This window comes from Panthera uncia, chromosome D1 (assembly GCF_023721935.1).
Source record: "Panthera uncia isolate 11264 chromosome D1, Puncia_PCG_1.0, whole genome shotgun sequence".
NCBI classification, from domain to species: Eukaryota; Metazoa; Chordata; class Mammalia; order Carnivora; family Felidae; genus Panthera; species Panthera uncia.
In genome coordinates, this window is record NC_064808.1 from 65,714,058 (window position 1) to 65,739,674 (window position 25,617).

Here is a 25,617-nt window from a genome sequence, read left to right on the forward strand (position 1 = left end):
AGTCTGACTGCTGCAGATATATGGTGCTGGCCAACTGATCATGGTGTTCCTAAAAGTGATAAAGATAGGAAGCCTACTAAATTCTTACTTTATCTGTAAAAGCAAAAAAGTTCTAAGTGAGCAAAAGTCTAATCTGAATCATAAAAACAGAGAGTCATGGCCCTTCAATTAATTGCCTTAGAATGTCACTGTGGTACACTAGTCAGAGTAGGGGTAGGTCAAAGTAGGGGTGATCATTTTAAATATTATAATGAAGAAACTATGGAACTTAGGTTCTCTCCCCTCCCCAGGATTTGTTGTTTTCATTTGTTGTAGTTGTTTCTGTTAGGTTGTTTAGTGACTATATGAATTAATTTTGTAAAGTCCATATTCTTTGTCATGTGTGGCCTCTGCAGTCTCCATACCATTTGCTTAGTGGTCAGCTAATGACTGGACAGAGATTTCATTAATCACCAGAACCAAAATGTTCCCAGTCTTTGCAAAAGAGCTGTTGTATGCTGGGCCGTATCTTTCACATTCAACCACACAGTTTAAAAATCTGCATTAGCCTTCAATTACTAATTCTGCGGAGCCTCAAGATCAACCAGAGGTTAGACCTTAGGGTCTACTCAGATCCTTCCTGTATATGTGCACAGTCATACACACACACACACACACACACACACACACACACACACATGATTTTCTAGTTTCTCAGGAATATGTCAGAGCTTTTCAAAGCCCTTATTCTACTATCTCATTACCCAGGCTTTCCTCTGAAACTTATTGATTAGTCTACTGTTTGTACCAACTGTTAACCATTGTGTCCAATAGCAACAACTGAAACATTTGCCTGTAAACATTTTGACAGATGCTCCAGTATAGCCAATTTAGTACTGGGTAAGTTTGAGTAAGGTGAAATAAAAGTAAGCCTTTTGAGCCAGTATTCCAGGAAACCACTAGATGGGTCGAAATAAGTATATATTTTTTGCAAAAGAGGTATATTCTCTTCACTCCATTATATGTAGTGGGAATGCAGAACTTTATTTTCAAAGATATCACTGATTTGGAAACATGGGATATGACTAGGGTAGGTTTTTAAAAAGCCACATCACTGGGCTGCCTCGGTGGCTCAGTCATTAAGCATCTGACTTTGGCTCAGGTCATGGTCATGATCCCACAGTTCGTGAGTTTGAATCCCACATCAGGTGAACACAAGCCCCACTTCAGGTGAGCATGAGCCCAACTTCGGGGAAACACAAACCCTGCTTCGGGTGAGCCCTGCTTGTCTCTCTCTCTCTCTCTCTCTTTCTCTCTCTCACCCTCGCTCACTTGTGCCCTCTCTCTCTCTCAAAAAAAAAAATAAAAAGCCACATCACTGTAAGCTTTTGATTAATTTCTGGAGTTCTCAAAAAGTTGATTTCTGAAACGTTGTGCCAGTTTTTTTCACTTTTTATGGAGACATGAATTTTTAGAGTTCCTTAAGTCACCATTCTTCCAGCTATAGGTTTTTCCATAGATGTTTCTAGATCTACAGATTTTTCTGCTTGTTCTAACAATTACTGAAAATGATTTTAGAAATCTCTTACTGAAATAATTTGTCAACATTTCCTTTCCGTTTCTGATTCACAAATTCTGAAGCTCTTCTAACAGTTGCCTACCTATTTAAAGTTATGTTTCCTTGAATTGGCCCATTTATCATTATGAGATACCTCTGTTAACCCCAGGTAATATACCTTGTCCTGATCCCTAAATTGCCTTAAATTGAAAGCCATTCTATCTTTCTTATGATTAGTGTCTAACACTTGTTTTTACTTTTAACCTGTGAATCTATATCTAAAGCGGACTTCTTATAGATAGCACATAGTAAAATTTTTCATTTTTTGCCTGGCTGGCAATCTGATTGTTTGCATTTAAATCTACCATCTTGCTATTTGTTTTGTTTGACCTGTTTTCTAAACCATCTTTTTACCTCTTTTTGATTCCCTAAGTACTTTTTAGAATTCTACTTTATCTCCACAGTTGGTTTATTAGCTATATCCCTTTGTTTTATTCTTTTAGTGATTGTCCTAAGTTTTATAATGAAGATCTTTACCATGGTCTACCTGCAAATGTTATTATGCCACTTCAGGCATAGTATAAGTCTTACAGTGGTATAATTCCATTTCCTTCCTTACTATTGTTATTATATATCCTACTAGATATTATAATTTTTGCTTTAGATAATTATCTTTTAAATTTTTGAAATAGGGGGTAAATTTTTTATTTTTGCCCACTCATTTAATATTTTAATTTTTTTTTAATTTATTAGCACACATCCAAATTTCAATCTCCTATCACTTGTCTTCCTCTTAAAGAATTTTCCTTGACATTTCTTGTAGTACAAATCTGCCTATAATCAATTTTCCCAAAATATGTTTTGTCTGAAACATATATTTATTTTGTCTTCATTTTTGAAGGATGCTTCTATTGGATAAAGAAGTCTAGGGTGACAGTTTTTTTCCTTTTATCAATTTTAAGATGTCATTGCACTGTCCTTCTGCTTACATAGTTCCTGACAAGATGTCTGTGTCTTTGTTTCTCTGGCTACTCTTAGGATTTTCTCTTTATCACTGTTTTCAGCAATTTAATTATAATGTGCCTTGGTGTGATTTTCCTTGTGTATATCCTGCTGTGGATTCAGTGAGCTTCTCAGATCTAGAGTTTTATAGCTTGCATCAAATCTGGAAAATGATAATAATTATTGAACATTGTTGTAAGAATTATCAATAAGTTACATAAATAGCTCAAAATAACACCTTGCATATAGTACTCAACAATGGAAACTATTCTGTGATCTGTGCCAGAAACACAGTGAGAAAACGAAAATAATAATAAAATCTTCCCTTTCAGAACTCAAAATGTATTAAATCTTTTTTCTTCAAAAAGTTCCACCTTGGGGCACTTGGGTGGCTCAGTTAGTTGAGCACCTGACTCTTGATTTTGGCTCAAGTCATGATCTCATGGTTCGTGAGATCAAACCCTGCATTGGGCTTTGTAGTGACAACACAGAGCCTGCTTGGGATTCTCTCTCTTGCTCTTTTATCTGCCCCTCCCCAACTTGCATTCATTCACTGTCTCAAAATAAATAAATATTTTTTAAAAGCCCACCTTTAAAAAAATTCCCACATTTTTGCCAGTTATAGTTTATTTATTCTCCTTCTTTTGTCTCAATTTCTATATTTTCCTCCTTGTTCCCTATGTATCTAGCTTTCTTTGCACAACCATGAAGTTATATTATACGCAAGTCCCTTTTCAAGAGTTCCTTTTGGGAAGCTCACTACAATTTTCTCTGCAAGAAACATGAGGAGAATGAAAGAAAGTGCCTCTAACTGAAACAAGCTTCTTAGAAATACACAAAATGCATATATACACACAATGTGAACATCTGTGAGCTGCCTCAATTCACTGCATGTGTTATGAGTCACATTCATCCACATCTAACATTACAACTTTCTTGTAGAGGCCGTTTTGAGACAAGAGGCTGGAGCAATGGAAACTTGATCAAGGAAAAAGGGTCCACAGTGACCACCTGGCTGAATACAGACAGGCCTGTCAGGCGACCCACTTCAAATTATCCATAGGCCGTAACAGACCAATGGGCTATTTACAACCAGGCACAATTACCAAAAACAGGAAAATTCTGTATGTCCCCATACCTCCTCACCTTCCTCCTTTAAATTCAGCTCCCACCCACTGCCTCACTGCAAACAGTCTCTCCTTTGCTGTCCTGCCCACTGCTCCCTTGCAGTGTGTTCAATAAACTTCTATCTCCTTTGTTCTACCTTGGCTGGATCCTTTCACCGCCTGCACCACTAGCCCGTCAGTCAGTTTGCCCCACACTTTAAGGGCTCCCATCCAATCAGGACAGACACCACATTTCTGATTTCAAACAGCCCTGCTTTTACCACTTCACTATAACTCACAAGCTCCAACCCTGACAACATCCACTTCCACAAGCAATCTTTAGACCATTTTCAACATACTGAGTGGCATGGTAAGAAAAAAAAAAAAATGTCTCTTATCTCAACACTCTACACTATTTAAATACTTCTGAACTCCAAGTACATAGGAGTTTCTCACACCAAGCAACTTTCCCATTCTCTGTGGACACCAACTGGGTGTCCTACAATTCAAATCCATTCTAACAATATCTGCCTAAAGTCAGCATCAGATCCCATCAGTGAAGGGCTCAGTGCCACAATGCCATCCATCCTGACTTCAGATCTTAATCCCCAGTCTAGGTTGTCATCTGTGCTTCTGAGCAACCAGTTATAAATTAGAGATTTCTACAGCCCCTTCCTCAGGTTCAATAATTTTCTAGAACAGCTCACAGAACTCAGGAAAAGTTTACTTACTAGATTACTGGTTTATTATAAAAGGATACAACTCAGGAACAGTCACATCAAGAGATGCATAGAGCAAAATTTGGGGGAAAGAAAGAGGTCTCCCATGTCCTCTCCAGACACACTACCTTTCCAGTACCTCCATGTGTTCACCAATCCAGAAGCTCTTGGAACCACCTTAGGTTTTTTTTATGAAGGCTACTTTACATAGGCAAGGCTGATTAAATCATTAACCGTTGGTGACTGAACTCTATCTCCAGTCTCTCTCTGCTCCTAGACTTCAAGGAGCAGGGATGAAAGACTCAACTTTCTAATCACTCCATTGCTTCCCTTGGCAACCAGCCCCCATCCTGAGGCTATCCAGGAGTCCAGCTACCTGTCATCTCATTAGCATACACAAAAACATTTTTGTAGATTCCAAGAATTTTAGAAACTGTGTCCCCAAAAAGGGGGGGGGGGCAGCAGAGACCAAATATATACATTTCTTACTATGTCACAGTGATATTTACATCATATTTCTTGACCTAGGCATTTAATCTTCACAGAATGACTAACAGTGCTGGGAAAGTAAAAAATAATTCATGATGACTGTGGTAGAATCAAGAGTGTAAGGCCCAGTGATGAATGTTAGGAAGCCACAATCCAGAAGTGTGGTGTGGTAGCTAGTAGACACTGGTAATGGTAAAAGATCAGCATCATTAGAACTCTTTTTCTGTGGGGAAATCTTGACTATGCTTTGTAATTTTTGGCTCCTGTCTATTCTCTGAGTCTGATTTCCAGCCTTCCTGCAGTTTTTATAAAGTATCTTACATCCTCTCAATAAATCCCTTTTCTACTTCAATTGCATGGCATTGGTCATTCTCAACCAAGAACTCTAAGTCCCAGGGTCATCTATTTCTAGACTTAATCTCTGTCACATTAGAAATGATCTTGATAAATCAATTCCAGAAGGTTTAAAAGTCAAGTATTGGTATATTAATTAATCAGGTAAATTCTTAAAATGATTAAATAAGCATGACCTCTTTTAAATTTGAAATTGAATCCCATAATGCTACTATTTATAGAAATTAGAACTCAGGCCAGTTAGAATAAATTTTTTACCTAGTAATTGACACTTTTAAGAAGTTAGGAAATAAATTATTTTGACTTTAAAAAGATAAAAGCCAGTTAAAAGCTGTGCTGTATCCAACTAAGTAACTGGTTTCTATATGAAACTTTAATGAAGATTTTTGCACAACATTTAGCAAGAAAATAATTTCAACATCAATTATGAACACTATCAGCCTCAGAGAATTTAATAAATATTTTCATAGTACTGTGCATATCACGACCTCTTGCTTCTCCCTCCAGTCTCGTGGTTTTAAAAAACATTAATACTCTAAGTTTTCCTAAATTTAAGCTTCAATCCTTGATATCTCCCAGATTTCTATATCCAACTGTATATTTAACATATCCACATGGCTATTTCAAATTTCACACTTCCAAAACTAAATGCCTGATCTTCCACCCCTGCCCTAAATATGCTGCTTTACTAGACTTCCCCATCTCTGAAAATGGGAATGCAATATTTCCAGATGCTCAGGGTAAAAAAAAAAAAAAAAAATAGTCCTCTTTACTCTATTTTTCTCAATCCTGAAATCCAATCTATTAGTAAATCCCATTGGCTCTACCTTCAAAATCTAGAATCTAAGCACTTCTCACCACTCTCACTGCTGTCACACCCTAATCTAAACCACAATTGTCTCAGGGTGCCTGGATGGCTCAGTCGGTTAAGCATCCGACTCTTCATTTTGGATCACATCATGATCTCACAGTTCATGAGATGGAACCCCACATCAGGCTCTGTGAGAGGCCTGAGAAAATTGAAACTTAAAAGCTTAAGTTACAGGAAACTGAAACCTAACCAAGCTTAACCAGCTTGTTCCGCTTCTGTACAATTGCTTGGCGTGCCCATGTATTCCTGATCAATCATTGTTGCCTGGCACATCTGTATATTCCTGATCAACCATTGTTACTTGGCACATCCGTGTACTCCTGATCAATCATTGTTGCCTGGCACATCTGTGTATTCCTGATCAATCATTGTGATACCCGTACCCCCGGTTGTGGTCTGACCTAAAGGCAGGAACCAATCGAATACTGTTAAGTGTCCAACTTTAAACACCAACCAATCACAGCTCTGTAACTGTGGAAAATTCCTGATTTCCCCATGACTTGTTTGTACCTGTCTATAAAAGGGGTGTAAAAACCTCTCTCAGGGCCTCTTGGCGTCACCGGCAACGGGGGCGCAGAGGTCCAGGTTCGAACCTGCAATAAATGACCCTTGCTGCTTAGCTTTGACTCTGGACTCTGGTGGTTCATTTTTGGGGGTCTCTTAGACTCTGGGCGTTTCATCTGCACTGATGGTACAGAGCCTGCTTTGGATTCTCTCTCTCTCCCTCTCTCTCTGCTGCTACCCAGCTCACACAGGTGCTCTCTCTCTCTCTCTCTCAAAATAAATAAACTTTTAAAAAAATAGATAAATAAACCATAATCATCTCTACCTGGAATATTACAATGAACTCCTAACTCATCTCTCCATTTTCTTCTTTGCATCCTTTCAGTCAATTTTAACAATGTGAAGTTGGTCATTCCAGACATAATTCAGACCATATTATTCTTCTCAAAACCACCAACAGTTTCCTAGATAATCCATAATAAAAATTAAAGTATTTATAATGACTAATAAATCCCTACATAATCTGTCCTCCTACCATAACCAAGCTCATTTCCTACTACTGTCTCTCAATCGAGTGATTGAGTCCATCACGCTGGATTCCTATTATTTCTGGAATAACCTACACATGCACTCTCCTTAGGACCTTTGCACTCGCTCTTTCCTCCACAAATAGCCACATAATTCAGCCCTTCAGCTCTCTCAAGTCTACTCAAATGTCTTCTTAGACAGGACCACACTAACTACTCTTAAAATATCAGTCCTTCTCCCCACTCCATGGTACTCTCTATTCCCCTTCCTTGCCTTATTCTTTTCCATATCATATGTTTGTATATTGCTGATACCCCTCCACTTAACTATAAACTCCATGACATATAAATTCCATATCTATCTTGTTCACTGATACATACCCAGCATCTTTATCAGTGTTTGACACATCATAGCTGCTCCATAAATATCTGTTAAATTAACATATAAATGAATTAAAAGCATAGGTAAATACATCATAAAGAATAGTTATATCAGTAAAAATACATTTTTAAGCAGTAGTTTTAAATTTCTCAAAACATCCGAGATGCAATCAAGAATTTCAAGAGAAAGTTTCAAGTATGTAAAAGAAAAAAGATATCTAAGAACACTTCTGCCTTAAACACTAGAAGTTAACTCATATTATTAACAGATCCGTATTTTTATTCTGTTAAATTTTCAAAGCACTGCATAGTATTATATATATATATATATATATATATATATATATATATATATATATTATCAGCAATAACCTCAAAAAGGAACAGGACATGTAAACAAGTAAAATTTGCATGTTTAATAGGCCTACCAATTTTAAATGATGCTGTTTTGATCATTTCATAGCATCAAACACCAAGAGATTGCTTGGCAATGCAGTAGAATAATTAACCTAATGTACTTTCCTGACCTCATAAATCACATTCTTCAATGCCCCGAGCTCTTGGCACAAAGACCCTGAAAATAAATGCAAAATTCTCACTGTATTAACTATAAAATATTGCAAACACAAGAGCCCTTTATAAATGAATATATTTTTCAACATTGTTCATCTAAGATTCCAATGATTTTGATTTTATAGAAAAAGCAAAAACAAAAAAAGTATTAATGCAGTTACCTTGCCAAAATCTAAAAGTTGACCATCAGTAGTAAATTAGCTTTTCCCTCATTCACCAAATTATATTAGCTCCTATTATATTCCATGAACTCTATTAAGTGTTGGGATTAGAAAAATGAACAGGACAACAAAGTCCTTGCCCTCAAGATTACATTAAAGATGGGAGGAAAAGACCACAAATATATAGCACAAGAAAATACATATTAATAAGTACAATAAAGAAGAGTCAAATAGAGTAAGCAAAAACGAGCAATGGGTAAAGGGTGTCTATTTTGGACAGAGTGCCCTAGAGAGGTCTGAGGAGGTGACAAGTAGACAGGTACTTGAGTAAGTGAGAAAGTAGGCAAACATTTGCAGACAGAGAAAACAGCAAGTACAAATGCCTTGAAGTAGAAAGCCAGTTCAAGGAAAAGTTCAGGCCCAACAGTATTGGACAGGAGTGAGCAATGCTGACAGTGTTAATAAAACTGGTGGGAGAGGCAGGAGTCACATTACACTTAGGGTAATGAGAATTAAAATAAATTCTGATAATATCTACCCAGAGATAGCGTGGAATTCCACAGATTAAGGGCTCAGTCCTACCAGACTGCTACTACCTGCCCCACCCAACCCACTTCAGAGCCAGTGGCAAGCCCAGGCTGTTACTTGTGCTCTTAACCCACCAACTACATATTGAAGGTTCACGTCCTTCTCACATTCCATTAATTTGCTAGAGAGACTTACAGAACTCAGAGAATCATTTCCCTTACGAGATCACAGGTTTATTATAAAAGGATATAATTCAGGAACAGACTAAAAAGATATATGAGGGCAAGGTATAGAGACAATATGCTGAGCTTCTATGCCCTCTCCAGGAGCACCACTCCCCACAAATCTCCACAAGTTTCCCAACCTGGAAGATCTCCTAACCCTGTCCTTTTGGGTTTTCATGGGGGCTTCCTTACGTAGGCATGACTCATTAAATCATTGATCACTAGCAATGGAATTCAATCTCTAACTCCTCTTCCTTCTCCTAAAGTGGGGGAAGGGGAGTTGAAAGTTCCATTCCTCCAATCACAGAGTTGGTTCTCCTGTCAACAAGCTCCTCCCTCAGCCTTGAGTTACCTAATGGCTTTGCAAAAGTAATCTGATTAACATAACAAAAGACACCTTTATTGCTCTTATGGAAGGAAATTCTAAGGATTTTAGGCCCTGTGGGTTCAGAACAAAGAATGAAGACCATACAAATGAGAAATATATATGACCAAACACATATTTCTTATAAATCACAATATCACAATAACCCAGACAACTACAATCTCTTTAGGGTGGAGAGAACAACAGCCTAATCTGGAGTAGCTTCAAGAGAAAATGGGAGATAAAGAAGTGTTGGGTACGAATATAAACAATTCTTATCATAAACTTTGCTCTTAAAGGGATTAGTGAAAAGCGAAAAGGCCTACATACAAAAACTGTTGCCTTATGTAGAAGAATGCACTCACTGCTAAATCATGGCCCAGAAGAAAAGGGGCCAGAAGAATAAATAACCCAACCTGTCTTTTCTCTCTTTCTTCTGATCTGTTAGTATCTTCCACTGGCCTAATGCAGACAGAAACCAGAAGACAAGGTGAAGGGAAGTGACAATGAAGAGAATAGATTTTGAAGATGACAATAGTAGCAAATACTTATTATGTATTTGATTGGCATTGATTGAAATGCAATACATGTATTAGCTTATTTATCCTCATGACAACCCTACAAAATGGGCACTTTTATTATCACCCCCATGTTACAGATTGAAAAATTGGGACACAGAGTGGTTCTGAAACTTGTCCAGACCATACAAACAGAAAGTGGCAGAGGAACCAAGATATAAACACAACTATCCTCTTAACCCTTACTCCAAACTCTTCTTTTGAGAAGAGATGTTTACTGTGTTTCCCTCTCTCTCTGCCCCTCCCCTGCTTGCTCTCTCTTTCTCTCTCAAAAATAAATAATAAAACATTCAAACAAATCTTTTTCAAGAAAAGATGTTTATGTGCTAACAGGCATAATTTAATAGGAAGGTGAATTAATTGCAAAGAGACAAAGAATATTTACAGTAGCATATTCTTTAAGTAAATGAGGAAAACCAGGATAGAACTGTCATGAATCTGCTCCATTTGCCTTTCCAGATCATGTTTTTCCTTTTATTCACCCTGCTCTATTCCTAGGAGGCTGACCTCAACAAACTATGTCATCTGGCTCTATTGCCCTCTGGCTTCCAGTTCAAGTCCACTAATGGGAGGCACAAGCCGAAGATCAGGGTAGGGAGGAGAGAGGGGTTTGGATGTTTATTTCTCCAGCTCTCTCCTTTTGGGGCCACGGTTTGGCTCCTCTTCGGCTAAAGCCATAGTTTCTAACAGACAGCCCCTCCATTGGTTATAGCTCTCTGTGTTACAGTGATAGCTTGCTCTTCCTGCTCCTTCAGGTTCCCACTATTCTTTTTTTTTTTTTAATTTTTTTTTATTTTTATTTTATGTTTATTTATTTCTGAGACAGAGAGAGACAGAGCATGAGAGGGGGAGGGGCAGAGAGAGAGGGAGACCCAGAATCGGAAGCAGGCTCCAGGCTCCGAGCTGTCAGCACAGAGCCTGACGCGGGGTTCGAACTCACAAACTATGAGATCATGACCTGAGCCGAAGTCAGTCACTCAACCGACTGAGCCACCCAGGCACCCCAGGTTCCCACTATTCTTATTCCCCAAGTGTTTCCATCCCTGGATAGTTCCCATAACTCTGCCCATATCTTTGTGTGTGTGTGTGTGTGTTTTTTTTTTTACATGTTTATTTCTGTGTGAGAGAGAGAGAGAGAGAGAGAGAGAGCAGGGGAGGGGCAGAAAGTGAGGGAAACACAGAATCTGAAGCAGGCTCTAGGCTCTGAGCTGTCAGCACAGACCCCGACATGGGACTCAAACTCATGAACTGCAAGATCATAACCTGAGCCAAAGTTGGACACTCAACCAAGTGAGCCACTCAGGCACCCTGTCTTTGTAAACAGATCCTTCAATAAATTCTCTTTGAGAAAGCTTTCTGTTACCTTCTAGGACTCTTGACTTGATACTCTATCCAACAGGAGGATTTGGCCTTAGATAAAAAGAGGGACAGGTAATCCACTTTAATAAAAGGGAAGGCAGAATATATGGATACAGATATAGGTAGGTTAGTAGACTAACTGGTAAAAATATAAGGAAGTTCTCTTTTGACTGTTTTTATTGTCTCAGTAAAAAAAAATCAGACGATAATGTTGCAGAATGTGAAGTGTATTATATTTGAGGAGAAAGAGGTTATGAAATGTTCCCTACAAAAACAAGAAAGTGAACTGTCCAAGAAAAAAAAAGCTTTCTGGTCATAAATTTAAAGTGAAATCAGTTAACAAGATTGTGTATATTTCTTCAGCTACATTTGGCTGCATTGGTGCAGGCATGGAAGAGACAGAGATTGGGTTAACCACAGGTTGGATTTTGCCAGCAGATGGCAGGAATAACAAAGAAATTGAAGATGTATGCAAATGGTTAATTATAGCAATGAATCATGTATTCTAAGCTGGGTAAGAAGAGACATGAGGACTTATGGTAGCTACAGATCATGAAAATATATAGCACTGATCATTTAGCAGTGCTTATGGGATCAAAGAAAGATGATAAGGGAAATATAGAAATGAACAGGATCAAAAAAGGTGATGAGTGGTGGTCAGAGTGGAGATTTTAGAGGGACATGGTTATTAAATAATGATAAGATGTAAAATAAAACATAAGAGTAAGTGGCTGACATGTGATAAAAGAAGAGATTATTGCTAAAAAGGAAATCAAAGAACTCATCCAAGGAATAGATTGTCCACAAAGCCAAAATAATGATAATATTTCAAATTTGAAAGTATAAAATTATCGCAGACTATTACTAAAGCAGTGCTCCATAGGGTTAATAAGGTTAAGACTAACAGAAAATTTAAAACTTGGTTTTCAGAGACCTGTTTCTTCTTAATCACCTATTGTTTCTTTTCAGACACCACTAAAAAATCCAATAGCGGTCTCCACAGAGACCTGGCCTGACAGAAATGAAAGCCACCAATATGGTTCCATCCTATGAACAAGCAAAACTCTGCATTCCTTACCAGAGATGACAAGTCTAAGATCCCATATACTTTATATCAGCTCTGAGCATGCCCACAGCCCCTCCCTTGGTCCTGAAAATGACCTCCTAATGGCAGGAGCCAAATTTTGCTTCATTTTAATGTTAAGTCTGCACCTCAAAATGAACATGGGATGACTGTTATATATATTTGCTCAGTATGCATGTCCCATATTTCTTCATGAATAGTGATAAATTTCCCTGTCCTTTTCAATCCCTAGGATTACAAAAATTTGTTCTAATCTCCATCAGGGGAGACAAATTTGAGCCAGCCTCCTATGTCCTCGTATGACTATCTCTCAAATAAACTCTTTCTTTGCTTCATACAAGGAAATCCTTGTCTCAGTGATTGGCTCTGCTGTGTATCAGGCATTACTGTCTATTTTCTACAATGCTCATTCAATATGCAGAGTCACTATTCCTCTCCATAATTATCCATTTTTATAAATAAAGTCATTAGCTCACCTCCTTCCATGTTACAATTATAAATACTCAAACTTGAGAAATGGAAGTATCCTGCACCAAAATTGGTTTAGTACTTACAGAGAGCTGTTAAATATGTTTAATTTCCCAAATTTCCAGGGGCTCCCTTCTAGAGAGGTTTGTTTGTTTGTTTGTTTGTTTGTTTAATGTTCGTTTTTGAGAAAGAGAGACAGAATGCAAGCAGGGGACAGGCAGAGAGAGAGAGAGGCACAGAATCCAAAACAAGCTCCAGGCTCTGAGCTGTCAGCACAGAGCCCGATGTGGGACTTGAACTCACAAACTGTGAGATCATGACCTGAGCCAAAGTTGCTTAACCGACTGAGCCACCCAGGTGCCCCTCCCATTCTAGAAAGTTTTAAAAATTAGATTTTATGAGAAAAATGGCAGAAAAATGTAAACATGTATCCTGAAAATTTATAATGGAGCTCTGCACCTAAAATAATCAAGTTTTGTTCATGCACCAATTATCTCAATTGATGAAATCTAAAACTCACCTTCATATTTATAATTATTGTCCTATTTTGATCAGTTGAAGAGCTCTTAAACTCTTCTTCAAGAAACTTTTGCAGAAACTATTTCTAAAGCATGAAGCTTATTTCTGAAGAAATTATTAATTTTTAAGTGGCTTATTTTTATAACTCAAGGTTTTTGTGAAAGTATTGTTTAATATTCTGTATAATTTGTTTCTGTGAGCTTAATTAAAAGTGCCTTAAAATTCTAGGGATTTGTGATCAAGGCATTTGTAAGAAATGCCATGCCCAATGGAGTTTTGTGGTTCTAGGTACATTTGATGACTCAATTTGCATATATACATATAGCCTACAAAGAGAATGCTAATTTTATGGTTTCGTGAAGGTTTATTATTTTGACAGCAAACTGGAAAATGAATATAAAGTAGAACCCAGGGACGCAGAAACTAGAAATCAGGGAAATTTATGCTGCATAGTGTATCTGTAGGTTATTACTAGAATGTTTAGAATTCCTAATATAGTGTAAGAAGTTCCAAGGCTTCTGAGCAGCAAATAATGTAGGGGATAAGTGTTTTCTTAAGCAACTCTTAGGACCAATTCATGTAAACAAACTTAAGTAGATCAATGCACTTCATTTTACACCATGTCTATTTTTGCCAGAAACCAGAACTAACAGGATGAAAGGGAAGACTTTCCTATCATATTCTTGTCAAATAATTCCTTTCCCATTGCTCCTTCTTGTGATTAATCTTTTTCAACACTCAATCCCAAATTTGAAAAGAGTATGAAGTTAGAATCTACATTGAGAGCTATGTTCAATATAATGGAGTCTCGTGTAAAACATACACTACACCATGGATGTGCAAGCAAATTGTATAGATCTTTACTGTGTCCGTGGCTTATCCAGCTGCCTCAGAAACCCTAAATCCCTATAGTCTACCCATCATTCTGCTTATCTCTAAAATAATGCCCAGCTATATGTGAGTAAACAATTCTGGAGGGGGCATACAGTTTATCTGCCATCATAGCCATCATACTCTTGGGGGTAGAAATAGGTTGTATTCACTGGATTTAAATGCTGTTCTCTGCTCCTCTGGTCCTGAGGCAATGTCCCTGTCCATATGGTCTTTGAGCATACTGATGGCCGCTCATGCAGTCAGCTCATGACAAAGCTCCCAAGTGCTCAACCTGGCTGACAACACTTGCCTTGGGTTCTACTGGCACTATACTCCTACATTTCTCCCTAAGGACATATTACAATTTCCACCCAGCAAAGACATTGACCAGAACTTTCCTGAGATGCTGACCCAATGCCAGCAACTGCCTACCTTCAGATTTCCTACTATGTAGTAAAAAGTAAAACCCTACTTACATAAGCTTTCTACTCCTTTCAAATGAGTACATTTCTAACTTAAGCAAGAATCTAACATAGTACCAGGCATGCAGCAACACTCACTTATTCATCATTCATTTAATAAATATTTATTTAATGGCTAATATGTGTTAGGCACTAAGCTAATATAACAGATACAGCAATGAATAAGAGAGGCAAGATGGCTGCTCTTATCAAATCTACATTTTAGTGGAGAGACTCATGAAAAAAACACATAAACAAAATTTCTCATAGTGATCCACACAGTCCCAAAAATAAAAAAAAGTAATGTGATAGGTATGACTTGGGGGTGGGGTGGAAATGGGAAGTGAGGTAGAAAGGCACTTTAGAGGCACTGAGACCTAAATAATGATATAAGCCAATAAGGCAAAGATTTAGGTAGAAATGTACTCCAAACAAAAGAAAAGCATGTGAAAACGTCATGAACAGCATTTAGGAACAGAGAGAAGGCCATGTGGCTGGAATGTAGTGAGTAGAGAAGAGATGAGATGAGACATAGGCAGAGGAGATGGGGAACCTTACAGGTGAGAAGTTGGAATTTATAACGATAATAGATACGACTAGGAGGTTTTAATTAATAAACAGTATTTAAACGTTTTTAATGGGTACCTGGCTGGCTCAGTTGGCAGAGCATGTGACTTTTGAACTCAAGGTCATGAGTTCAAGCCCCACACTGGGTGTAGAGATTACTTAAATAATAAATAATAAATAAATAAATAAATAAATAAATGTTTGTTTGTTTGTTTTTTAAGAATAAACATTTTTAGGGGCACCTGGGTGGCTCTGTCGGTTAAGTGTCTGACTCTTGATTTCAGCTCAGGTCATGATCTCACAGTTCATGAGTCCAAACTCCACATCAGGCTCTGTGCTGATAGCATGGAGCCTGCCTAGGATTCTCTCTCTCCCTCTCTCTCTGTCCCTCCCCTGGTTGCTCACTATCTCTTTCTCTCTCTCAAAAATAAATAAATAAATGTAAAAAATAATATATTTTTTAAAAGAATAAATATTTTTAAACAAACACAATACACTAACATGAATTTGACCAGTTAAGTAATTCCTTATGATTTTACTGGTTAATCCAAATAACTTTTATTTCAAACTACTTATCACTATAGTACTTGTTTAATGTCTGTCTCTCTTAGCAGATTACGTACTCTATGAAAATAGGTTCACATGTCTCTTGTCACTAAATTCTCAGAGCCTGATACAGTATCTCTTAGATAGCAGGGGTTCAAAATGTATTTTGTCAAATGAAAGAAATTTAATGACAGAATATTCCATATCAGACATGTGCTACACACTGAATTAGAATCAGTCCCTGCATTCAAGAAGCTCACAGCTTACATGAGGGAAACTAACATGTAATCAATTAACAGTAATACAATGTAATATCTGCTGCACCAGAAACATGAACAAATACAGAAACATAAGGAAGAAAGTGACTAATTCTGCTTAAAGGTAAGAAAAGTGTTAAGGAAATTTTTAACCAAGAAAGTAACAAATAATTATTTCCTTGAGATGAACCTTTACACTAAGAAAAAAACATCTACATCATGTTCTATTAATTTTTTTAGTTCTATAGTTCAAAAGATCATATGCTCTATTGAAAAAAATTAATATATTATTATCATAATATTTCAAGACATCTAGAAAGGCCTATTCCTAAAATAATCTTATAGAATTTTCTCTATGTTTTTATCATGCATATCAAATCCCTACATCTGAAAGTTAAATTCAAGGTTAAAATATTCATAATATTATTACAATAGCTTTGGGAAAACCTAGATGGGCAAACCTATAGTGTTCTGCTTTTTTGCCACCTGCCATAGATCAGTGACAGTGATCATTACCAAATTCTTATTTATTCTGTACTTAAGCAGAAATCACCCAAATCCTTTCATGTTCTCAAAGTTTTAGGGTTTCACTACCTTCCTCTGTAGAGAAGTCTCACATGCCATCAAAATAAATTAATTTTTCCTATTTCAGCTATAGCACAAATAAAATTGTTTCATTTAGAAACAACCAGCCTTATAAGCATCCAAAGTACATAAATTTTGTTAAATAGTGCCATCTGGTGACATAAATTCTCCAGCAAAGATACAGAGTCCAGAGCCAAGAATAGCATCCAACTCTTTTGATGGTATCTAATGTGAAGTGTCAAATTTAACTTAAGATATACTTGATTCCATGTGACATGAAACACACAACTAATCACACTCAGTATATGACAGTTTAACAAAGGGCTATAATAAGGATTGTTTGGGCCACATTTTACATTACCACTCCTGTTTGTCCAAGTTTACCTTCAAATTTAAATAAGCCTTTGGAAGAGACTTAAGTTTAATGTGATGCTTTATCTAATTCCTAGACATTTTAAAAACATAAATGTATTTATAAACATAAATAACATAAGAACCCTTGTTCTCGTCACATCTGTTTCCTCGCTCTCCTTCTGACCTCCATGAATCAGTATAATTTTCATCACCTCAAATACCAATTCCCTAAGAAAGCTTTCCCCGATTCCACTGCAAACGTTAAGCCTCTTTTCATAGCACCCTCTCCTTGTCCTTTGTATCATTTACCATAATTGTAAACATAACTATGCAATTTTGTTTAAAGCTTGTCTCCCCAGTATATATCACAATGCCAAGCACAATGTTCAGTAAATATCTTTTGAATGAATGGATGGATGGAAAAAATGTCCTTTTCTATCCTCTTCTTACCCAAATCCTATCATCAAGACCCAGCTCAAGTTTACATTTTATATAAGAGCTTTCCTACCAACACCAATGTACCATGATCCCATGCTTCTCTAAACTCCTACAGCAGCTTGGCCTAGCCTTCAGAGTTTAGTCCTTGATTTATATCCTGTCTTGTACTTGTTTGTATATATGTGAATATTACCTTCCCAATTGACCTTAACCTCCTTAAGGGAAAGGATTTTGTCGTTAGTAATACCAATTGCATATGTCCATGTAAATTAAACACTTCATAAATACTTCATTAATTATTATTACTCAATTGCAATAACTGAAATACCTGTGTAAGCAGAAGTAGGCAGAAGAGTAGAACTTAAAGTATCTAGGAATCTAACATGTACTGCTTTGACCAGTCAAGACTTATTTAAAGGTGTTGACATATAGCAATTTATATATTTTACTGGAGCACCTCATTAAATCTGTAACTGTCAGCAAGCACATACTAGTGAGCCTTGCGTGTGCAATAGCAACATCTCAGTGTAGCTTTGCTGTTCTCTATCCATAGCCTCATAGGTAGACACTACCATTAAGTATCCAAAAGAAAAAAAAATCAGTTTCAGATATACTATTGTACTTTAAAAAGAAAATTAGATGCCATAATTATATTCATTAACTTATAGGTTCTTAAGGTGCTCAAAATATATCCTAGAATAATAGCTCATTATATTTGTTACGGATCAAATCAAATCTTTGTAAAACCCAAGAATAAAGAAATGACACGGTCGTATCTTACCAAATGTATTAATAATATTCATGTGCTATATTACTTTCCTTGAGTGGCCAAATACCTAATCATTTTGAACATATGTTCTCAAAGTTTAGCATGCCTCAGAATCACCTGAAAGGCTTATTAAAACACTATTTACTGAGCACTACTTCCAGAGTTTCTGATTCAGTAGGTATGGAGTAAGGCCCAAGAATTTACAATGCTAACCAAGTTTCCAGGTGATGCTGATGCTGCTGATCCAAGAACCATGCTTTGAGAACCTCTGCTTTGGGGGATTAGAGCCAAGTTTTTCCAAATTCATATAACCATGTGGATTATATAATTACTGTAATAAAATTATAATCTGTATAATAATCTGTAATATTATATCTGTAATAAATCTGTAATAAATTATAATCTGTAATAAAAAAATTCTTTGACTACCTTATGAGCAGGTGGCAAAAATTACACATTACAATGAATAATTAGGAGCAAAATAGCCAGGATGCTTTCACAAAGATGTTATTTTGAAAAAAAAACATTATATTGGAATTACTATATTGGAAAAACACTACATTTTGTATTGAGTACTTGCCATCACTACATTTAAATAATCAACTATCTACATACCTAATGCCTCTTTTCCCTACTTGATCGTTCTCATTTATCCATAAGGGCAAGGACTATCCTCTCCTTTATAGTTTATTGTTGTATCCCCATTGCCTAGCACAATTTCTAATACATAACAGGAATTTTAAAAATAACTATTGAGTAAATGAATAAATAAAATTTATTGAAGGCCTTCTCTTATTAGAGTCAATATACTGGGGATACAAAGTATCCCCATATAACTTACATATAACTTCAACTCTCAAACTACTCACAGTCTACTAAGGGGACAGAAATATATTCAGTGTATTCATAAGGCAATATAATAAATGCTTTACAGTAATCTGAAAAAAAATGCTACAAGCCATAATAAAAGGGCTGGTTAAGGTTACTATCAAGTAGGGATATGACAGAAGGCTTCAACAAGGAGGTGATAAATCCCAAAATAGTAGTATATCTACTGTATATTCCAATATGCAGTATATCCCAACATGTAGTATATCTACTGTATTACCCCTATGAATCCATAAGGTTCTATGCTAAGATTTATGGACATGAAAAGTATTCTACTATAACACAAAATCTGACATGCAAGGGATAAGCACTTTTCTAAGATGTTGCTACTGGCAAGGTTTTAAGGAAAATAGCACTTTACTGTCCATTCTCTTCTAAATATTTCCCCAAAAGACCCCCTCACACACTGCAGTGAAATAAGAGGAAATAAAATCAGATCAAAAGGTTAATAAGATTTTAAAGGGGCTGAAACTCATTAAGTATATATGCATAGTTCTATCCATAATTGTATGAGTAATAAATAAAGAATAAAAAATTTTTCAATAAGGTATAAAAGCAAAGGACATTTGAGGTACATATCTGAGAATGAACTGACCCATTATATTATTAAAATGTTTCTTGCAAATAATTATAGTGGTAATGGAAATCTTTAAATATTCAAATAGCATCTGGAAGAGAAGTATCAAAATAATAAAAACATTTCCATATTGCTCCTTCATCACCTAAATGAAGAATAAATAACCTAATAGAGTAGCTGGAAAAACTGAATGTTTTAAACTAAATAAAATATACCTAAATTAATTTGTAAAATATCACAGAAATCCAATTTACTTATATTCAAAATCTGTAGAGCTAATAATGTAATCATATAAAACTGTGATTATCATTGGACAAAACTTTTACCTTAGTTTTACCACAAGATGTCACCCTAAGCCCAACATCTAAATGTGCAGCTCCTAGCACATTGTTGTTTAAAGGATTTTTCTTTTTTCTACATTAATGAACACTAATTACTAACTTTTTTAAAGTTTAAGTGAGTTTTTCCACTATCAGTTATTGATAGATGGAAAATTAAAACAAAGTATACCGAAACTCAAGGAGGTAGAAAGTTAATCAAACAGTTGATCATTGTCTACATTTAGCATATATCCTGCTATTTACAATAAAAGGAATGTCTCTTACCATAGGATTTTATATTCTACTTTGACTTTATTTTAAAAATTTTTAAAGAATAAACATATTGCTTTCATAATCTGATAAAGTTATTATTTTAAAAATTAAAAAACAATACCTTTGTCACCGCCTTCCACCACACACAGAACCCACTTGTAAAATGCTTTCATGCACTATAATAATGGCCAAAATTATGTAGACAGAATTCTGTACTCACAGATAATACCATCTAAGACATAGTAGCGTGTGGGATTTTTTTTTAAAGCATATGATGGAAGGACCACAAAAGGAGACTAGTATTCATTTTTGAAGTGATGCTTTTCATCTGTCGAGAGAAGGCTTGGTTTTCTGGTGATACGTAAACATTACAGTCCATCTTGAAATAATAATATTTTACTTCACTACCCACTTGTGCTGGGTTTTCTGCATTATGATTCCTTTCTCTATTTAACTGAGATTCATGAAAGGTATTATTTCAATGTACTGGCTGTCTGACTTTCAGAAGAACAGGTGAAGCCACTATTTCCATTACTTGTAACAGAAAAAAAGAGGAGGGTAGGGTAGGAGGTAGCCAGTTCAAACAGAAAGTTACAGACCATCAACAATGCTCTATTTATCAATAACTCCCTACTTATCCTTTTATAATGATATAATCCCCTTCAGGATGCAGAGGGCTACCTGGTTTTTCTTCTTTTGAGTCCTTAAAGAAAATACACAGTGAAACACTCAAGCATTCAATAATAATAAAATTAGTTATCAGTTATCAACCCATATAGAACTGAAATGAAAATTATGTTTTGTTGCATAATGTTGCTCCAATCTTTGCAGTCTGGTTTATCCCAAAATGACTTTTAAAGACTAGCCAAAGCAAATCTATCCATTCCAAGCTGAACACCAGGATTACTTATATAACAGCTTTTTACAGATTATTGTTGCCTTTCATTTTATTAGAGAAATTCAAACTATGCTATAGGCTTTTTGCCAAGATATTTATCACTCACCCAAAACAATGGCAAAACATAATTCTTTGTCATTCGTTTGCCCTTTTATTCCCCATATAATATTGTGATACCAAATGGCGACATTACCAAAGCATAGTAAAAGTATCTAAAGCATCTAACAATACTCTTCCTAAATCAAGTTCTCAAAAATTCAAATTCTCAAAACACTTGGCCAGAGTCAACTAAGCACATCATACAAATCTACTTAGAGATACTGCCATTCAGTTAATAACCTTTACTAGTTATCAACTAGATGAAACTATTAATTTTTAATTGAGAAATTTGTGGTTTAAAAATGTTCTCCAAAATACTATTCTCTAATGGCAGGATTAATTTAAATTCTGTAAGACTCCATTTAGAGTTGTTTTTATTGAATACCACTAAGATGATTATAGTTATTTGTGTCATTAATTCTTACCAGCCACAAAAAAATATTTTAAAGAAATTAATCCACAGGCAAAATAATCCTATAAAGCTTTCTACTTCTATTTTTATTCAATAGCTGAATTTTAGATTTTCAAAATTTAATGGTTTTTTAAATTACATTCACACCATAAGGCTGGGGTTTTTGTCCGTAAGGGTAGACAAAATAAAAACATACATAAAATGTTTTCAAAATTAATCCACATGGGTTTTACATCCATCACTTTTAGATTTTACATCCATCACTACCAGACCTGAAAAAATAATGGGAATATGTAGTAGACTCAGTTATTTCTGTAAAATGTACTGTTTAAGCATAGTAAAATACAGTATAATTGAGTGGATTTTTTTAATTGTTTAGTTAGTTGATTAAAGTTAGTTTTTGTTTGTTTATATCTTTTGCTAGTTTATTTTAACTATTAAAATATTATGCCAAGAATGAAAAGTTACCTGCATAAATGCAAAACATACACATATAAAGACACACATACATAAGCCACACAATCTTTAACACATTAGAGATTAAACTAAGATTGACATTATGTGGTTAAATTCATAACAAATTGACAAAAGTTCCAAAGCACTGAGATCTTCATCAATAGAATTTTAAATATGGATTAAAAACTTTCATAAGAGAAGCAAAAGATGAAAAGAGTATTTTAACTTTTGTTTTAAGAGAATAAAAGTACAACTAAGAGGCTGAGTAGAAATGACCCATTATGTTTCATGCTATATAGCCTGTTCCTTCTCTAGAGGGAGGTAGGTTCCTTCTCCAGCATTTGTTGTCAGTTTTTTGGCAACAAACCACTCAGGTTTCTTCCCGTGTAAACTTCCCTTCCTATACAAATCATTCTTTAAATATTTATATTTTTAATAACTACTCTATTTTTCCTACTTTTTAACAGTTTTTTTTTAGGTTAGCCTTAAATAAGGAAAAGAAAAAAAAAACAGAAAACACAAATCTTTTCCTCCACTATCATGGAAAATTATTCCAGTTTAAGTTTGGTTAACATTAGGTTCTTTGACCACGTTACTCAAACTATTAAGCCCAATTCTGACCATTATAATGATAACTTTTTAATACATACCTAGCAGAGCTTGGAATAAGCTGCTTCTAAAGATACCCATCACCTTTTTAACAGCATTTTTCAACTGCTGTTCCTCTGGTTTCCTTAATTTTTTGCAGTATTCTTCCAGTAATGATAAAGCTCGGTCAGTATCTGAAAAACATGATTTTAAAATTCTGTCTTATAGTCCTGGAAAAATAGGAACCTAATATATAACATGAAATGTACAAGTAATAAGAAGATGCATAACTTTTCATTATAAATTCCATATAATCAATAGATTCTCAAGAATATTTTTATTGATTTTTGCCCAATTCTTCTCATCAGAGCCAATTTAGGGTTGTAATTGATAAATGTAGTTTCAACATAAATGTTGGTTGATTTTTTTTGTTACATTAATAAGATAAAAATGAAACAACAAAGATGGCTTATGTTATAAACCTCCACTCACTCCTTCATCAATTTTGTGATTTCTTTGCTGAATCAAATAATTTTTTAGTAGTGGACAAATACTTCCTCAATGTCTATGCTAATCACAGTGTAACAGATAGAGACATAATATGCTTTTAACTTGCACTTGCGTTATTAACATTTTCTTTATCACTTTTTTAGCAGAACAATAAATCGAGCCCTGATTTGTAGCGTTTGCAATATCCGAGGTGTAAATATTCCCACCATGGCCAATTTCAAGATACCCACATGACTTAACTGAATGCAGACCCGGGAACTGATCACAGAGCTTTCCCACCATACAGATACAATAGATGCAAATAACCTCAAGAACATATGTAGTATCAAAATGTAGAAAAATATTAGGAAGTGATGAGTTTTGAGTATTTATTACTTTTATTTTTAACATAATTCATTTAATGTAAGTTTACATAACTTAATGTTCAGACGGCTGCATTTAAACCAGTTTACAAATGTGTTAAAAATGTAACAGTAGGCTCTTACAAACTGACGTGAGCCCATTCCAGCACACCAATGCTTCCAAGGTAGCACTATCTTCTGGCTTTTCCTCCTATATTATGGCTGCCCTTTGTTCGCTTTCTCTGGTTCCTTCTCATTCCTCAAGCCTCTAAACATCTGGAGACTCCTCTCTATTCTCATTCCATAGGTAACTTTAGCAAGTCTCCTGGCTTTAAATATTATCGGAACCCTTAAGACTCCCATGTTTATATTTATAGCTCAGGCATTTCCCCTTGAATTCCAGTCTCATATTAAACTGTACACTCAACATTTCCATTTGGATGTCTAGTGAGCATCTCAAACTTAACTTGTCAAAACTGAACTCCAGATCTTATCTACCTTTACTGCTTCTCCTGCAGTTGTTCTCTCTCATCCTTCCAATTTTTCAGGCCAGAATCCTTGGAGTCATTTGTTGTTCTCCTTTTCTAATTCTCTACATATAATCCATCAGTGAATTCTGTTGGCTCTAACATCAAATACCACCACTATCATTTGCTCGTACTACCACCTGGTGCACCAATATCTACTACCCCCTGCATTATTGCAATAACCTCCTACCAACCTACATGCTACCACCTTTGCCTTCCTGCAGACTTTTCTGAACACAGCAGCCAGAAAGATCATAAGCCAGATAATGTCATCCCCAATTCAAATCTTCCAGTGATTCCCCATCTCACTTAGCTGAAGACTACCTCACTGATTTCAGCCATTACTCCTCTCCCCTTGCTCAGTCTACTCCAACCACAGTGGTCTCTGCTCATTCTCACATATACTAAGAACTCTCCTACCCCAGGGTCCCTATACCTACTATTCTGCCTAATTATTCTTCCTTCAGATATCCATAAAGCTTGTTCCTTCACTTCCATATCTCTGCTCCTATACCACCGTATCAGTGAGGTCTTCCCAAATTTTCCTCTATAACATAGCAAATCTTAAGCTTACTCCATTGAAAGAAGGGAGAATTTCAATAGGCAGTCATGAGTGGAGACGGATGTCATGTAATTAGTTTGTCACCTAAAAAGGTTATAAATAAAAATGAATGTTGATGCACAGGGAGCCCTCTCCAATTTTAAAACAAAGCATAAACATATGCTAGTACATTTGCACAGAATTTTGATTTTTTAAATGCTTTCATACTTTGCCCAATAAAATATTTTAACTCTTTGAGTCAAGAAGCAATATTTGAATGCACATTTTGACAACAGTTAAAAAATCAGCTGTTTCCCTGAAATGATAGTAGCTTATTGATCTCATACTCTAATTCATTCTTAACCACTAATGTAAGTAATCAACACTACCATAATTATAATATACCTTCCTCAGTACTTCTACTTATCTTTGGGCTCCAGATTTCAAGCTTTAGTCTTTTTCATCCCTTCATTTGTTAGGTAGTCTTTGAAAATGTACTTAAACTTAGGCATCTTTTTTTTTCCTTTTTTTTACAATTATATTTTTAAGCTCTTTTTTAGCTTTGTGTCATTTTTGTAGGTATTCTCTTACTCTGATCTTTTATTCTTGTGAATAAAACTCATTTAAAATGAATTTTGAATTTAATGATACATTAAAAAAAGGTATCAACAGCATTTCCATAATCACATCTATAAATATAATTTGTTAGATAAGAGGACTTCAACTAATTCATTCAACACATATTTACTGAATAACTACCCAGGGAAGACACTGTATTGATTCAAAGCAGCTAGATGTTCTCTAAACCAATAAAGCTTATTATGCTTCTCATCTCTGTATGAGAAAAAACCTGACACATAAAATAAGATGCTAGAATATAAGAAAAACAAATGGTCAAATATGGTCAAGTTTCCCTTAGACTTTTGCATGCCAGCATCTAGTGCTGGAATTATGGCTGACCTTTTTTCTTCTTTTGGTTATCAGTAATG

The 25,617-nt window shown here is 35.5% G+C and overlaps 1 protein-coding gene across 1 annotated transcript in view; it reads right to left on the reverse strand.

Moving 5' to 3' along the window:
- Positions 1-1,686: 1,686 nt before the first annotated feature.
- Positions 1,687-25,617, reverse strand: part of LOC125914681 (disks large homolog 1-like) — a 37,735-nt gene continuing 13,804 nt past the window's right edge. Inside the window, exons 2-4 of the mRNA XM_049620237.1 lie at positions 22,772-22,903; positions 7,491-7,538; positions 1,687-2,702 (exon numbers count right to left, since the gene is read on the reverse strand). Of these exons, the coding sequence (XP_049476194.1) occupies positions 2,677-2,702; positions 7,491-7,538; positions 22,772-22,903 (206 nt within the window). The 3' untranslated portion in view covers positions 1,687-2,676. The remainder of the gene's footprint in view (positions 2,703-7,490; positions 7,539-22,771; positions 22,904-25,617) is intronic.